Genomic DNA, 18,173 nt, shown 5'->3' on the forward strand with positions numbered 1-18,173 from the left:
GCTACTTCTACCCAAAATGAAGTTGGAGTATGCTGTAGTAATGTCCGAACAACATTGAGAATACGTCCATTCTTCTGTTCAACCACACTTTTGTTTTGGAGTGTTTGGGTAGCTGCACTGAGACTGAATTCCATAACTCCTCAAGTATGCCAAGAAGTCTCCATTTCTATATTCTCCCCCTGAATCTGAGCGGAGAATAGTCACATTGCACTTGAATCGATTTTGCACCATAGTATGAAACAATTTAAATGCATCAAAGACTTTTGATTTGTGTCACAAAAAATAAATCCAAGTATATCTGGTACAATCATCTATAAATGATACGAAATATCTGTACCCTAATCGTGAAGTAATAGAAGTAGACCAAACATCACTATGTATTATCTCAAAAGGTTTAGTGGCATGTTCAGATGTATGAAGAAATGGTAAAACATGACTTTTACGCAAACAACACGTAGTGCAAGAAACATCAAAAGTATGAACAGGAGGAATTCTATTCTTAATCAAACCAGTGTCAAACAAAAATTTTAATTTTTGGGAATATGGATGACCCAATCGTTTATGCCATAAATCCCAAACATTATTTCTATAACTCAACAGAGAATTGGACAAAGAAGAACTAAGTAAAGCTGAGGATGCCCTTGATTGAGATTTCTCGAACTCCAGCGCAAATAGATGGCCCAACATACGCCCCTTCCCTTTCACCTTTCAAGTGTACCAGTCCTATATCAAGCAACCATTATGAGAAAAAGTGAGAACATTTCCTTCATTAACAAATTGACCAATAGAAATCAGATTAGTAGTAAGGTTGGGTACTAAGAGGGTTTTGGAGAGAGGGAAGGATCTAGTTAGTGACAGTTGAAGGGATAGATCATTACTACCAATGATGTCTAACTTTTCACCATTAGCAGTAATAATATGATTATGGTGAGTTTTAGTGGAAGGGTTTGGGTGATTGAGGTAGGCTCTTGTCATATGGTTGGTGGCCCCTGAATCTATAATCCAATCATGTGAAGTAGAAGAACAATATGCAGAGAACTTACCAGACAAGCCAATAGTAGAGAAAGCAGAGGAAATAGCAAAAGATACCAATTGTAGAACCCTTTCTTCATCCATGACACCTGTTGAATCACCTTTCACTGAAGACTCACCCTTGGTGGATACAGTGTTTGTTTCTGGTCCATCTGTTGCCTGATAGGCCTGGGGCTGAGTCTTTTTTTGAGAGCCCTTAGCTGGTCGGATTGGATAGTCTGGAGTGATGTGACCATGTTGCTTGCAATAGGTACACACATTCTTCTTCTTACAGTCAGATGCAATATGTCCAAAACCCTTACACTCGTAGCATTGGGTTTTGGAGAAGTCCTTGGAGGTTGGCTTCTTACCCCCATGAGCAACAAAGACTTTCAGCCCCAACTTCAGCCATCTTCCCATCAAACCCGGCTACAGTGAGAAGTCTAGTCTCTTCCCTCAGAAGTTCCCCTAAAACAGAGTCCGTATTTGGAAGTGTTCCCCTACTCAGAATGTTGGACCTGATTATCTCATATTCAGGTCTAAGTCTCATCAAGAACTGAGTCACCTTTCTCTTCTCAAAGTGCTTCTGAAGATATTTCACACACTCTATTGGATCCAAGGGTTCAATGTGAACAATCTCATATTCAACCCCTAAATCAAGAAAACCAGAATAATACTCATGTATCCTCCTATCTCCTTGGCTGTAAGAAAATATTTCTAATTCTATTTCATATTGTTTAGATACGTTGGACTGTTGATAAACTTTTTCTAGATACATGCATATCTCATATGCTATTTTCATTCTCCTCATAGGTACAGATATATGATAGTCAATAGAACTCAGAATCCAAGAAACAAGGTTACCATTGTCCAACTTCTATTGTTGTAAATCCTTGGCCTTGGTCTCAGCTGGTTTGGTGACCGTTCCATTTAGATATCCTTCCAAACCCTTTCCTTCAACATAAAAGTCAAAGTTGGCATTTAACTGAGTATAGCTGAATAGGCATTCAGCATTATAAACTTATGTGCTTTTTATTTTCTTGTGCGTAAGTTTTCTTGTATATATGTTATATTTTGTGGTAATGATAACTATATATGTGTTGACGTTATGATAGGGCAAACTCCATATTTTGGACTCGTGCTTTGAATATTCCTTTTCCACATTCATATGTATTTCCTGAAGTGCAAGAAGGGCAAGAAAATTGCTTTTTATGTCTTAACAAAGATTCTGGTCCTCCCACTAATCAATCTTGTGGTGGGGTGTCCATTCATGATAAATCTGTACAAAGTAAGTCATCATTTTTTCTTATCGGTGCCCTTGTGATCATTTCCCTCCTTTTGATGTGGTTTAATTTGTTATTGTATAGTGTTAAAGATGCAGGAAATGGATGAATAATCATCTGACCTTGGAAATTAATAGCACATACTTCTTGTTTTAGGCTGCCATTCTTGTGAGGTTGAAAGAAAAACAGATGAAGCATCATCCACTTTGGTGCAGGAACAGATTATATGGGTTGAGGGTCTTGTCCCAGGCATTGACTTCTGCAACCATGGTATGCCAATGCTTTCATTTTTATTGTCTCATTGTGCATATACTTGCTATGAGGTAATTCTATTGTTTATCAATAATTATTGCTAATGCAAATTCACAAACAGTAACTAAGCTTAAAGGATTGAAGAAAAAGAAATCTTGGAACACCACGAAAATGACAAAATTTGGTTTTGCAAGAATTTCTTAGGAAGTTGGTGTTGAAGCTATATCTTAAATCCAACTATTGGATCTTCTTGTGACTTACATTTGTAATCTATGTTACCTGGATGTGGCAAGGACAAACCTAGATGTGGTATTGGATATGAAGTTTTCACTGAGAATTGAACTATCTGACACTGTGACAGTATGGACCCTATTTTTTGATGTATAACTTGAATTTTATTAATTCTGCTAAAAAAGAATGGTATTTACATTGAATTGTGTTCGGGAGATCCCTTGATTTGGCCTAGTACCCGTAGCCACCCAGAGAAAAACATGTTATCCTTCGTTGGACTTGAGTCCAGAAAGCTTGTTCTCTATAAACCCCCTGCGTTGCTAACTGATCCGCCAAAGACCTTTTTATTTCCCATGTATAGGTATCCGGGTATCATAGTTTTTAATATGATTGGATTGCTGTAAACTTATTTTTAAATTTTAATGATGGGTAGGCAAGTAGAAGATACTCCACATGGTAGTGTGTGGTTGGTTTTGATCAAAGTTCAAATTTATTTGACCAAGGAGGAATGGTTACCCAATCCTTTGTGGTGCATATTTTAAGTTTATGACATTTTGGAGTTATTTTAGGGCATCTTTTTGTACTAAAACAGGTTTATATTTATCTTACATGGACTCACAAGGGACCCTAAGGTTGATGTTTGATTTCTTTTACTGGGTTTATACTGCACGTGCTTGGGAGGAATTATATATTTAATTTCTTCTTCTTAGTAAGAAATTTTGAAATTTGTTACCTAGTTAAATATATTCTCTGAATTCGTTGACTTCTCTCTCTTGGTTTATCCTCTAAATTGGTTTGACACTTTTGTATACTGATTTCTGTTGCTTGGATTTGTAATTTGCTTGCTTTGATGGGCATTTCTTTCTTCTGGCCATGTAGTTTTTAGTTAAAGTTTTGTTGAATATAGATCACTTGACCAAGGATATTTTGGTCATTTTTTACCTCACTTGCTAAAGTATCTCGCTTCAGATTTAAAGGCTGCAGCAACATGGGAAGTTGATGGGACAGGATTGACAACTGGTGTTCCTTTATCTATGTACCTCCTATCTGGTATTAAATTTCCCAATTACAAACATGTTCTAATTTTTATCATCACACGATTAAAATTTCTTGCAGATTCCAGTGTTTATTTTCAGCTTTTCTGTTGAGTTATCTAAAAACCTTCAGTGGAATATTTTCTAGATCCTTTTGACCATTTCGATGTTCTAACCTTTTTGGTAGTTCACATTGCATAGAGACTTGAAGTCATTGCTAATTCTATAAATATGTCTTGATTTTTGCTCAGTGATGTTTGTGCGTATTTCATACTCTAGAGACATAAGAAATAGATAAGCCTATTATCATCAAAGAATTTTCCCTTTTCTGCATCAAGGATGTGATTTAAGTACAGTATGCAAAACCTTGATTGATAGATGGGAAATGATTGAGTGTCAAGACCACTGAATCAACTGATAAAAGACTCGTATCTTAACCTAATAGTGTTGCATGCAGTCCTGGCAGTATTGCAGTAATAGCAGCTTGAGCCCTGTGGCTTAGAGGAGGTGTTTGATTTCTATGGCTATTCCATGTTCTTATTTATTAATTATCTGTGCAAGTTTTGTGCAACTTTATTAGTTAACTTATGAAGTCCTATAAGTTGCTTATGCTTTCGTTCAATTCGCTACAATATCAAGCTAAATATTGCTTCTTTGGTTCTTTTCTTATAATTTGGAAGCTGATCAGAGTACCTCCCAGATCGAGAAAGAGATATGCATTAGTTATGGTAACAAAGGAAATGAGGTACCATGCTCTCTCTGTCTGTCTCTCTCTCTCTCTCTGTTAGTGAAGAATCATTTGTGGACATCTAGAAAGAATAATAAATGGCATCCCTGATATACTATGCCATCCTATAAAAGCTGCTCAAAGCTTATTCATCTACTGTACTCTGAAGTTAATTTTCTCAGCTAAAGATTATATCAATTGGTTTGTGGCTTCCTTTTACCACGATGTACTTTCTGTATGCATGAATGCTTTCTCAATGAAAACCTCAGTTCCATTGCTCAAAGGTGAGAGTTGCATGGGGTGGTTCCTTGTAGGTGAGAAAGGTGGGGCATCAGTGAAGACCAACGTGGACAGTCATTCTGAAGGCAAGCCAGGTTGTTCTGAAGGAGGGAGAAACTTTTCTCTATTGGTGTTCGATTAGTTTCTTTACTGATGCATTATCATTCATCTGAAATAAAGGATTTTAATACAAATGGAAATGGTAAGAAAAGGTTCCCTGGCTAAGTTTTTTTTTTGACAAGTAAAATAAAAATTTTACTAAAAAGAAAAAGGAGTTACAACAGGGGGTGACAAGTCCTCACCCGAGTATAAACACCTAATTTCAAATTAGAGAACATTCTCCACATTACATATCTGATAATCCAGGACCTCTCCTAACCTAAGACCAAAGCCTTCTCTTTCTAGTTGATTGAAATCTGGAAGAATCAGCAGCCAATCTATCAGTGATCTACCCACAGCTGCAACCATCTTGTCCATGCTGTAAGCTTTGTCTTTGAAAGTCCTTCTGTTCCTCTCCTTCCAAATGTTCCAGCAAATTGCAAATGGGATACACCTCCATAGCATTTTCACTTTCTTATTCCCATTCAGCCTGGCTGTAAGTCAATATTGTGATCATTCATCATTGACCGCCCTTGTTAGCTCTCTAGGCCATCCGTCTAGTTCTTGCTGGTGGGTGAAAATTTATGGAATCCCTCTTCATCACCCTTTTTCAAGGCTATTGCCAATGCCTTGAAGAGTGTCTTTAGTATCTACCCATCTATGGAGTCTTCATTTATGCAAAATCAGTATTCTGGTACTTCCTTGACATGGCAAACATCATAATTAAATATAGAGGCATTTCAAGAATCTCCAAATTATTGGGATTGGATTAAAAAGAGGTTGGTTTTAATTGTAGGTGGTTGTGGAAGGAGAGGGTTCAATGCTGTCTCCCAATTATCATTTCAGATCTCAGGGTGAGATAAGACGATTTACTTTCATTTGCATCCTGAAGGAAATTCTACATCTGAATCATTCTTGATAGATGCTGAAGTGATGACTGAGGTAAGGGTCTAGATTTAATTGTATCCTTTTCCCCTATATTTAAGTTGCAGGTCCTTTATCTAATCTGGGAGGGGGAGTGCAAACTTGGACCAAAAGGGTTTGACTCCTGACATAGTAGGGACAGTGGGTTCAAGTTGTTCAAACTGAGCTGGAGTCCCATGGTTTTCTTCCTCAGGTGATGAGTTCACTTTAAAAGGTCATGAGGCAAGGTAGTTAGACAAAGAAAACTGCCTTGTCCAAATGACCTTTTGTGGTTTCTAATTTTTAAAAGGCCCATATCTCAAAAATGAAAAGGCATATGCCTCCTATAATGTGGCTTTTCCAATAAAAGGAAAACTGATTTTTGTCAGACTTGATGTACTTCCCCATGCATGGTTAAAAAGAAACTATTGATGCATTTGATAGTTCTTAAGGAGGAGAGCTACTATAACGATCAAGAAAAGGGGCAAAAAGAGCTATAAATCACCATATATGAGAAGCCATCCTGGATACCTTGCTATGTTCTTAATTTTAGCTATTTGAGTCTCTGTAGTTTAGGTTGTTGTATGTGGTTTTTGCATGACCGTAGGAGTTTATAGAGGAGTTGTGACTGGAGTCTGCATGCTCTTAGGATGTCAGTTATGAGAGCTGAAACTTTTTGTAGAATTTGGATTCTGTATTCTTTGAAGAACAGAATCAAAGATTATTGCTTGATAAACTTCTCGTGCGGTTGTAAGTCACTAGCATGCTTCCATCTTCTGTTTCTTTTGTTCCCACCTCTTTTGTTGTTCATAAAACATGATTCAATGGAGTGCAAACCATTTAGTTACTTCAGGGAAAAACACAAGATAAAGAAAACTATTAGAGTGGGAACAAGAACTTAGATTTCTTTTCTTTTCTTTTCTTTTTTTTTTTTTTTTTTTTTTTTTTTTTTTTTTTTTTTTTTAAGGAGAATGGCAGTGCTGGAGATAGACGTGAGGAGAATAGGAAAACTGGAGGAGAGTATGGTGGTGTTGAAGGTGAGTCTGGTAGGAAGGTTCGTGGATATGGACTTGGATGAAGACAAGGTCGAAGTGTGAGCTAGTTTGAACTTTGGAGTGGGGAAAAAGAAACTGATGGGGGTGAGAAAGCTAAATGGAGGTCTGTTTCTTTTAATGTTTCACAGCAGGGAATGGGCGGAAGAGGTGCTAGAAGAAGAATCACAGAGGACGAGGGAGCTTGACCTTAGAATGGGATGGTGGTTCCTGGCAGCAGGCATGCTAAGGGAAGACAAAGTAGGGAGAAGAGCAATTTGTGGTAGTGGGGATTCCGTTGCATGCCTGGAGTATTGTAACATTCGAGGAGATAGTATAGTATTGCAGGAGACTGTTAAGATATGATGACAAAAAACGAAATTGGAATTTGTTAGAAAGGGCAAGGTTGCCGGTCAAAGTAAAGGATACGTCACACATTCCAGATAGAGTGAATTTAAAGTTTGCAGGGGAGTTTTACGATTTAAGGATAATGGTGGAGGGAGAAGATGGAACGACGCTAGGTCAAGACGATGGGAGTAGAAGGTTTGGAGGGAATGAGGAAGGGGGAAAGAAAGAGGGGGAGAGAGGGTGGAGCGAGAACAGATCTGAAGCTGGGAAGGTGAACAGTTGGCTAGAGGAAGGAGATGACATTGAGGTGGGGGGCGAGAAGGGTCAGAAATGGAATTTCGAATAGGGTTGGGGAGGTGGGAGAAAAGGGGGATGGACACGTGGAACCAGGACCTAAGGAATCTCAATCGACAGGCCCTACGGTAAAAGAAAGAGGGCTTAGTCAAAAGGAGGGCGAAGTAGGGGGAGGCTCGAATTCAAATGGGGCCCACCTTAAGGAAGTCGAACAGGATGGAGCCAAATCAGGCCACCATTTGACTGGTTTGGGAATAAGGTGGGGAAGGGCTCGATCTGGAAACAGACAACCAAAAAATTGTGCTGGAATATAGACTGAAGAGCAAGAACTCAAGAGCTCAGGAAGACAAATGGGTTTGGGTGGTTGCTCGTTTCGAAGGAGAGAAGAAAACAGTGAGATTCCAAGGACACACCAAAAGCACAACTGAAGGCGTCTGAGCTAGTGTGTGAGGTTGAAGAAGAACTTGCTTAACTGGGGGAGAAGGGGAGAAGGGGTGAGAGGCTGGGTGAGTTGGAGAGTGCTCTAAAAGGAGAAGTGGAGATTGACAAACTTGCGGAGAGGGAGGTACCGATGGGTAAGTCCCTAGGATTGTTTTTCTTGGGGGGAGAAGTATTTGCAAGGAGAGCCTTTGCACAATTTGAGAAGAACAAGAGGGAGGAGAAGGGTAAGAGAAAGGAATTAAGTGGGCTGAACAAAGAATAGGATGAGGAAGGGGGCGAAGAGGAGATGCTAAAAGAGGATATGTGAGAGTTGAAAAAGAGCTTCTCTAAGGAGTGTGAAGAGGGAAGGAAGGGTGAGGGTATTGAGCTGGAACGCGAGGGGCCTTAGGGAGAGTAATAGGAGGGCATTGGTGAGGAACATGATAAGGCACTGCCAACCAGAAGTAGTCCTGTTACAGGAAACAAAAGTTTCCTTTAATATGAGTATGGAGGAGATATGGGGAAAGGGGAGTGGGGAATGGTTGGAGAAGGATGCTAATGGGTTGTGTGCTGGATATGTGGAACAAAAGGAACAGAGGATCTTTGAAGACAAATTCAAGAACACAGAATTTCTGGTGGCTCTGGTGGGGAAGTTAATTGCAGATTGGGTATGGGTTTTACCAGATTTTGATCAAGTTAGCAGATCAGACTTGGGGGAAAATTTCTGGAGAACGCTTGAGATTCATTTGATGTAATTTGTATCAGTCTTAGTTTGGACTGTGCTTTAGTTCAGTATTCTCTGTTTTGTAAGCTAGGTGCCATCTTGTCACCTAGTGCATGTAACTGATTCTTTCTATTTAATAATTTTTTATTTTAATCTTCAAAAAAATCGTGATTTTGATATACATGACTACTACCTTTGCCATCTATTCCCTATTTAGACTACCAAGACCACCATTATCACTGCCCACTAAATAGATTTGTTATGGAAAACAAAGAGAGCTTTTTGGAAAAAATATGTGGGAATGGGTTACACTCCCATCTCCTTCTTTCGTTTATTCATAAGAGAAAAATTATATGAAGATTATAGTAATACCCTTGATACTGTAAACCACCTATCTACATTAATTAATAGTTCCAATGTGAGTACATCAGCTAGCAACCTTCTCAAATATGAAATGCATGTCCACCTCAATCTGCTTTTTCTCTCATGTTGGACACCTCGACTTAATTATGAGCTATACTTTTGCCGCTTTATTATCATAGTAAAGGTGCATAGGTCCCTCTATTGGACACCCCACTACCCCAGCTCATGGAGAAGTATTTTCAACCAAAGCAGCTTACATGCTCCATGTACCATGGCATAATACTCTGCCTTATAACTATCTATCAAAAAAAAAAAAAATACTCTGCCTTATAACTAGATCAAGTAACTATTGACTACTTTTCTTCATTTGATCAGCTTTCTACAAATAAATGTGTGATACCCAGATGCTGGTCTCTATTATCTGTCACAGAAGAAAGGAAGAGAGCTGAGAAAAGAGAGAAGAGAGAAGGATGAGGCAAAAGTGAGTTGGGCAGAAGCACAGTGACCACGCTAGAGTTATATCTAGAATGTTTAAAACATAGGAGTAAAAGATTAAACTACCCTTGCAGACCATATATGATAAAGTATACCACTTAAGCAACCTCATGTCAGTGACTGAACCTGCCTAGTTGAAATCTGTATAAGTTTCCAACTTTATGTGCTCATTCTTTTGAAACAATAGCCCCTTACCAGGAAAACACCTGAGATAACATAGTATCATGCTTATTGCATTGAGATGAACTAACCTGGAGAATGCATGGAGTGACCAACATCTTCAGCAGCTTATGAGATGTCTGAAAAAAATTATTTGCGATATTTTGATGAAAGTTTTTTTCTTGTTTAGCTGAGCATGCAAGTTGAACTTATAGAAAAGAAATCACCATCTACTCTAACCTTATCATATTACTCACTGTCAAAAAGCTCATATTGCGATAAGTCAAGACAATATCTCCTTATGTATTCTCTGACCATATCTATCATCTTTGCAAAAATAAGGTCCTATGAATGCTTATTATCAGCTGTTTGTTTGAGTTCTAGCCTTTTCTCATTTTATTCATTGCCTTGATGATAAGAACAGTTGGATGAACTCTTACATTCTATATTTCTCTTACTCCAACAGGTGATAGTTTTCAATAATGTAAACAATTATACTTTAGAAAGATTTGGTTCTTAATGGGAAATGGGCATATATTCTTTTTGAAGGTTTCATAATAAATGATTAAAAATTTTCATGAAAGTTAATTTCAAATTTGTTGCAGGAATTACTGTACCTCTATGGATTTGTCGTTAATGATAATCCAGATGACTATCTTATGGTAAGTTCCTGGCAGAATTTGTTATGAACCACTCTTTATGCTATATAGAGGAGGGATGGATTCTTCTACTTTTGAAATTCTTTCCCCTGGTTTGCTTCAAGGTAGCCTTGTTTCTGAGGATTTCATAAATTATATACTTGTGAATGGTCTTGTAATTGCATGAAATTTTGTTGGTTTGAATAAACCACATAGGTCCATTATCCAGTGGAGGCTTTTCAGAGTGTTCCTTTTGCTGATAAAAAAGCTCAGCTTCTTGAAACGCAGGTCAGCAATGTCTTTCTTCTCTGATCTCCTGTGGTTTTAGATGTTTATGTAAGCACTATTTTCCAGATAGTTGTGTCTGTTCAAGAAGCATCCATGCTAATTTTCTTCCCTTACACAAAGTTTTCTTGGATAACATTTATTTATTGATATGTGCTTTGTGGTTACAGAAGGCTGAAATGAGGTGCCTTTTACCAAGAAGTTTGCTAGATTATGGATTTTTCTCTTCACATTCCCAGAAAGATGAAGACAACAATAAAAGTAGAAGTGGCTGGGTTTGTAATTACAGTTGGAGTGGCCTACGAAAGATGCCCTCTTACTTGGATAAGCTGGTCTTTCCTGAGGAATTTTTAATCACCTTGCGGACCATTGCCATGAGAGAGGATGAGCTTCTTCAGGTTTCATCATTGCTAGAAGAGGTGCAATATTCTTAAAATTTGCTGAATATTGGAAACTTCATTTTCCACCTTGTTATAGTGGTTTTACAATAACTTTTTTTTTTTTTATCAATAACAAGAACTTTCAATAATCAATTATAAAGAATAAGTAAAAAGAGGGGGAGATAAACTATCTTAGATGCCCGAGCAGAGGTTAGAGCCCCCCAAAATAGAAGAAAACAGAATTACAAATGAGCCCAGAACAGAGATTTCCTAGTCACCCCTTGCTTGGCTAACCCATCAGCAAATAAGTTGGCATGTTTTTACAATAATTGGCAACTAATATCTTGAAACGTTTTTGTAACTTTTTAAAGCTGTGAATTATGTTTTCTAATTACAGTTACATGTGGTAGTAATATATACATATTGCATGTTTTTCACATATTAACAAATAAAGTTTTAGTTACTGATAAAAAACTGTGAATTCTGTTCCACTTCAACTTTAGCCTAGCTGGTTTACTATAAAAAGGTACCACATATACTTGTGTATTTGATATCACCTCAGATTTAGAGCATTGATAACTTGTTATTATAAACAAACACATGCATGTACATCTTAAAAAACTCCTTACTTCTGGGAGATTTATTTATTTATTTCTTGAGGGTGGATTGGTGCCATGTGGACACAGCTAGTTAGATGTAGAGAGTTTTTCAGGATAGACTACAGTGGAAAAATTGTGTGGAGATGCTTGAGGATAACTGGTCTTGATACTATTAAGCTGGCTCATTAGCTCTGCATACAAGTTTAAAGACTTCAATATGGATGATCTACATTGTGTTTGGTATGATTGGAATTTCAATTGATTGCGTTTAAGGTAGAAGTGGGAATGAAGTGCTGATGTTCAGACATGAAACTTGGAACACGTCAATATTTAAGGTGTTTCAAACATGTAAGCACCACTAGACGACACATGGGGCAAGTGACGTAGGACAACCCTTCAGATTCAAGATGTCATGTTTATGTTTCTTCAAATGCCCCCTGCATGCAAAACCGAATGCAAGTGTGCTGTTACCATTTCTAGTTGAATTGGATCTACCAAATATGATTTTTGATCGTTAAAGTTGTTTGTGAACTGTTTAATATAATGGCAATGTTCTGGGGTCTGATTGGCATAGGGGATTCTTAAGGGCAGAGTTTATGGCTGTTATAGAAAATGTACAAAGGGAATGGGAGATGAATATGACCAAACTAATTATTGAAGGAGACTCAAGATTGGTGATTGGGTGGATTCTTAAGGGCAGAGTTTATGGCTGTTATAGAAGATGTACAAAGGGAATGGGAGATGAATATGACCAAACTAATTGTTGAAGGAGACTCAAGATTGGTGATTGGGTGGTTGCATAATAGTGAGGTAGCTCTATGGTCTTACAGAAATGAAATCAAGAAATTCAGATGATTGACTAGAGGTGTGGAACTGAGATTTTCAATGGGTACAAAGGGAAGCAAACGGCATGGCTGATGCTTTGGCTAAGCAAGGGGTGGGAAGAAATAAGATATTCTGGGCACATTTGTAAGAAAGAAGAAAGTTGAGAGATAAGAGTCCTCATCTCTCCAAAAGGTGAACACACATATGTAATCTATCTTTTTATATTTAATAAAATGGTTTACTGATAAAAAAAACTGTTTCTATTTTCGGTAAGAGGAATTGGTCTTTTCCTACTGTTCTTTCTAGTTAATTGCTATTGAGGACTGATTGTTCTGCCCTCACACTTCTACTGATCACCGTAAGACACTTCTTCCTTATTCTTCTATTTGTGTGCTAGTTTGCAATTTCTGGTTACATTGTGCACTTGGTGCAACGTGTGGTCTAGGCCTGATAATCTATGTTCGGGCCCAAGGCAGGCATCTGGGTTTGCCCATGTAAGCCATTGAGGCATTGGATCTATGGCAACATCGAAACCTAAAATCTGAATTTATATAAAACCTTATTTTATTAATTGCTAAGTCGTTTTTATATTCAAAGAAATTTAAATGGGTTACGATTGCAATTCAACAAACTACATACATAATGCGAGGATGGTTTTCCAGGCCCTAGGATTTTAGTACCCATGCCATCCACATTATGTACGTGCTTGATGCAAATCCAGTCTAGGCCAGACTTGGATGAAAAACATAAGTTGAGGCCCAGAAATATCTGGAATGGGTGAACTGAGCAATGCAGGCCAGGTTGGATTTGATCATCCCTAATAAACACTATGGGGTGGCCAATCCTACTAGAACTAAAACACACAACTTATAAAATTTCTATTACCATATTTTGACTCTAGGAAAACTTAGGAAGTCTTAATTTGGACCCCACAGAACTTGTAAAATAAGCAGATACATAATATTTCAGGAAATTCATGTTTTGATTATTTTTCTCTTGCATTAGAGAGAGAATGGTGGTTAATAGACCCTGAATTATCTGAGACTATCTTCATCCAGAAAATGGGATTATAAGACATTTAATCACTCTTCCTCTTTTTGGATGGATAGTGTCTTTTCTATTTATAGTTTTTTTATTTTTATTTTTTTCTTTTGGGACCAAAGGACCATAGCCTCTCTAAGGGGTTCTATTAGATTTTTATCAGATCAAAAGATGAAATGCTTTTGTTATGTGTTATTCATAATTTTTTCCTCCTTGAGTTGTTGACCCCAAACTCTTTATATCCTTTTTCATCCTGTACCCAGCTTGTTGGATCTGGAGAGGAGAGGCAACCATCTAATGCAGAAGTTCAAGCAGCCGTATGGGAGTCTTGTGGGGATTCTGGAGCTTTGCAATTGCTTATTGATCTCCTTAATATGAAGTAATTATTGAATATATTTTACCAGATATCTTATCTTTTCCCCCCTGATAGTTTAGTTCTGAAATTTTAAAGTTCTTTAACATCATTTTTCTGATATTTAATGCCATAAATGTCCTTTTAGATTTTAATTCACTTGCATTTTGGACATCAGTCCTTCCAATTTCAGTGTTGGTTACAGATGTGATATAAAATTGTAAAAGCAAACAAAGATGCAAAAGTTCGTGTCATCTCATGTTCAAAGTAGGTTATGCTTCTTTTGAGAATGGTTGGTTTCAGGTGGTGGATAAACCTTGGTCCAATGTCACCATATGGAAGTGGAAAGGGTTTTGCTCCTATGGGAGAGAAGGAAGACAAATAGCAAGACCATGAAAATGTATTGACTCCATTGGATTAAGATTTTTGTGATGTTGTATTCCACAAGTGTCGGTCCATTCTGTTGCTATTTATAGGACAAATTCTTATTTCTCTTCTATGCCCAAGGTTTTTGAAATAATGGATCCTTTTTATTTGCCAAGGGAGTCAAAAAATGTCTATCTTTAGTATTTCATCTCTATGGATTCTTAGGTCAGGATAGATCTTACTGGCAACCTAAATCTCATGGTTGTCTTTGTATTTCTTTTTCTTGTCTTTTTTGGCAGTTATATTTCTTCCTTCTAGAATACAAATTGGTGGAAATGCTATTTTGGAGTAAAAGAAACATTAAGTAGATGTAAGAATGTTGTATATATAAATTAGGATTATTAGCATCCTTTGTTTTTGGATCAATAACTGAATTTTTATTAAAAAAATTAAGAAACAGATACAAGAAAGCAGGGGGAGAGGTAAACTAAGTCTTAACCCTCCCTAAGTAAGAGTTCAAATTACAACATTGCCCAAAATAAACTTTCCCTTCCCACCCCTTGTTTTGCAAATGTATCCTCAAAAGAATCAGCAGTCCTCTTTACCCACTATAGCTTTCCAAGTCTTGGGTCGGGCACTTTGTTTTTTTCATTGGCAAATTTCCTGATTCCATTATCTTCTTTTTGTAGCTCGCCTATGACCAGCTCTGAGTCACCTTCAACAATCAGTTTTCTGATATTCAATTCATTTTCTCTTTTAACCCCTTCCATTATTGCCAAGACCTTGGCTCTAAGTGAATCACCTACACCAATAGGGCCTGAAAATAGAGCAATAACTTTCCCTTCTTCGCCCCTAAAAACTCATCTTATACCTGAAGAACCCGATTTACCTTCATTGCTTCCATCAAAATTCAACTTAGTGAAATCAACAACTGGTGTGGACCAAAGTAGAAAAGTCACAGTTTTGAGAGGGGCTGAATTAGCCACTTCCTTCCAGTTCTTGGATAGATTATCTATAAATATACCCTCAAATAATTCCAAAGACTTCGCCCAATAAACCACCCTGGCAGTGATGGTTCCAATGATGGCATCTCTACTTCTTCCCTTTTTCAGAGAAAATCCTTCGATTATTAGCATCCTAGGAGCTCTAAAACATGTTATGCTACCAGTGAAAAATGCTACCAGTGAAAAAGTAATTATTTTTAAATGTAGTTCATTGGGAAAAAGAAGTATTCTTGCTTATGCTTAAAGAAGTAGTTAGCAATGAAAAGAGGGATCCTAGCACTTATATCCCTTTTCAGCCGTGATATATCCCAGAAAAACATAAGAAATGGAACGTGGGTCAAGTTTACCATGAGGTGGAGACAAGTCCTGAACAGAACATCAACAACCAAAAATTCAAATAGGGATAGAAAACAATGGAGACTTGGGAAAAAGAAGATGATGTGGGGCTTTGGACTTGAGATTACGTGTGGGCATGCGGTTGATAAGGAATGCAACAATCAGCACTTCATCAGCCCCAAATCTCTTAGGTACATGCATATACAACATCAAACCATGAACCACTTCAAGGAGATGCCTATTTTTTCTCAGTTATAGCACAAAACAATGAAGGCACACCACAATTCTAACAGCTGTAACACAAAAACTCCTTTGATAAATAGTAGAAATAACAATGAACAACTTCAAAGACCACTAGGACAAAAAAGGAAAGAAACCCAAAAGCTGATCCTTACAGTCCATGCACCACTAATTGGAAGAATAGCTTCTCAAATGCCAAACACTCTTACACAGATCAGTGATTTAAAAAGTGCCTCAGGCGTGCCTAGGCGCACATGCGAGGCACATTTTAGGGTAGGTGCCTCGCCTAGGTCCTAGTCACATCCCTTTCAAAAGGTGCACACCTGGTGTGCCTTGCGCCTCAGCCTAGACGTGTGCCTTTCGAAAATTTGATGTTTTTTGCTTTTTTGTTGTGTCTAGCGACTGAGTCGGGGGCTCTGCCCTCGGACCCCCGTGCCACGCCCCTCGAGGCAAGTCCAAACAGGTCCACAATAGGTCTCGCTTTGCACACTCACCGAAGCTTCGAGAACCCCCAATTTGGTAATGTTGCTCATTCATTAATCCTAATAAAATATCTTCTTAAAAAGCAATTAAAACTATAAAATCATTATTTTTTGTGTGAGAACTAAGAATTTAAGACCTAACATGGACTTGTTTGGGCTTGCCTCGAGGAGCGCGGCACAAAAGCGGCTCATAGAATCAGGAATGTAATATGTTTTACATCACATTAGCTACTTGAAGTAATGCAATTGAGAAAAAAAGAGATTGTGGGTTTTATATGCTTGAAAATGTTTTATATATTTGATTTTATTTTTAAATTCTCATTTAAAAAAGAGATTGTGGGTTTTTTAAAACATTTATTTTAAAATTTAAGTTTATATTTTTATTAATATTATGTTTAATATTTTGTTTGATTATTTTTTTGAATTTTTTGGCTTTTTTTTTTTTAATTTTTAGCCTTTTTTTTGCGCCATGCTTAAAAAGGTGTGCCTCGCCTTGCGCCTTGCACCTCAGGTGCAAATGGACCCCTACGCCTTTTTTGCGCCTTGCACTTTTAAAACACTGACACAGATCACCAAGTTAGAAACTTTGTGAGAGATCTATAAAACGTGGCACAACCCAAAGCTGAATGGATGTTAGACCTCAAAACCAGGAAAAAGCTGAAAACTACTTCTCCAAACACTCAAAACCCCATCACAGGTTAAGAAAAAACACCAAACTATCATCCTTTAGGTTTTATGACCAAAAGGAAAAAAAAGCAGAAACTACTTTACCCAATCAGATCCCTTTCAGATTTGGTAAGTTCCTTTCTAGAGGGAACAGAGGAGAAGAGGAAGAAAGGTCTAGACAAGCTTCAAACTTCTACCAAACCTGCTTTGGTACCATCTAGATTGGAAGAGAAGATGAGAGGAGAGAGAGGGTGTGAGTTGGGATTTTGGCTTCAGAAGGGGACTGAGAGATAGCAAGTGTGAAGGCCCCTGTTCAGTTATTGGATGAACTCTAGTATATTTTCTTGGTTCAAACCATGGGGGATTACCTCTCATGATATTTTCACTTGTGCCTCATTTTTCAATTCACTTTTGCAACCATTAGAGATGGGAAGAAAATTTCCTGGTGAAAAAAATTTGGAGTAAGCCCATACCACCTAAAGTACAAGCACTGGGCTGGGAGTTTTTCTTGGAAAGGCGAACATATGGGATTTGATTCAAAAAAGGAGGCCAAATAGATGTCTTTTGCCACATGTATGCTTTCTTTGTTTTGAAAATGGTGAATCCTTACCCCACTTACTAAAATGTTGTCCCTTTGTGTTGTTTATTTGGGAGTCTTTTGTTTTGAAAATGGTGAATCCTTACCCCACTTACTAAGAATTTCAGACCCTAACATAGACTTGTTCGGGCTTGCCTTGAGGGGCTTGGTACAAAGGTGACTCATAGAATCTAGAATGCAATATGTTTTTGATCACATTAGCTACTTGAAGCAATGCAGTTAAGGAAAAAAAGAGATTGTGGGTGTTACATGCTTGAAAATGCTTTATATGTTTGCTTTTATTTTTAAAGTTTCATTTTAATATGCTTTACATGTTATATTTATGTATTTTAATTTTAAATAATAGGTTTTTTAAAATATTTATTTTAAAATTTAAGTTTATATTTTTTATTAACATTATGTTTAATAATTTTTGAATTTTTTGCATGTTTTAAAATTTTTTGGATTTTTTTTGAATTTTCTGACTTTTTTTGTTTTTTAGCTTTTTTTTTTTTTGTAATTTTGTGCCTTGCTTAAAAAGGTGCGTGCCTCGCCTTGCGCCTCAGGCGCAAATTGGCCCTTGTGCTTTTTTTGCGCCTTGCGCTTTTAAAACATTGGGGAAACCCAGGGATGGCAGGTATTGGTGGAGTGTTTAGAACTCCTCAAGTAAAATTTCGGCTATGTACTCAGGACCTATAGGGGAAGGGGACTCATTAAAGGCTGAACTGA

At 37.5% G+C, this 18,173-nt stretch overlaps 1 protein-coding gene across 8 annotated transcripts in view; it reads left to right on the forward strand.

Annotated features, from left to right (window-relative positions):
• The window catches only part of LOC148847953 (SET domain-containing protein), a 48,141-nt gene that overhangs the window by 15,687 nt on the left and 14,281 nt on the right, over positions 1 to 18,173 (forward strand). For all 8 annotated transcript variants that reach the window (XM_088949985.1, XM_088949989.1, XM_088949983.1 and 5 more), the window contains exons 7-14: positions 2,127 to 2,299; positions 2,451 to 2,564; positions 3,747 to 3,827; positions 4,492 to 4,556; positions 10,259 to 10,315; positions 10,508 to 10,579; positions 10,747 to 10,995; positions 13,685 to 13,800. In XM_088949985.1, coding sequence (XP_088806111.1) covers positions 2,127 to 2,299; positions 2,451 to 2,564; positions 3,747 to 3,827; positions 4,492 to 4,556; positions 10,259 to 10,315; positions 10,508 to 10,579; positions 10,747 to 10,995; positions 13,685 to 13,800 — 927 coding nt within the window. The remainder of the gene's footprint in view (positions 1 to 2,126; positions 2,300 to 2,450; positions 2,565 to 3,746; positions 3,828 to 4,491; positions 4,557 to 10,258; positions 10,316 to 10,507; positions 10,580 to 10,746; positions 10,996 to 13,684; positions 13,801 to 18,173) is intronic.

This window comes from Nelumbo lutea, chromosome 6 (assembly GCF_056320005.1).
Source record: "Nelumbo lutea isolate HS-2025 chromosome 6, American lotus-T2T, whole genome shotgun sequence".
In the NCBI taxonomy this organism is placed as follows: Eukaryota; Viridiplantae; Streptophyta; class Magnoliopsida; order Proteales; family Nelumbonaceae; genus Nelumbo; species Nelumbo lutea.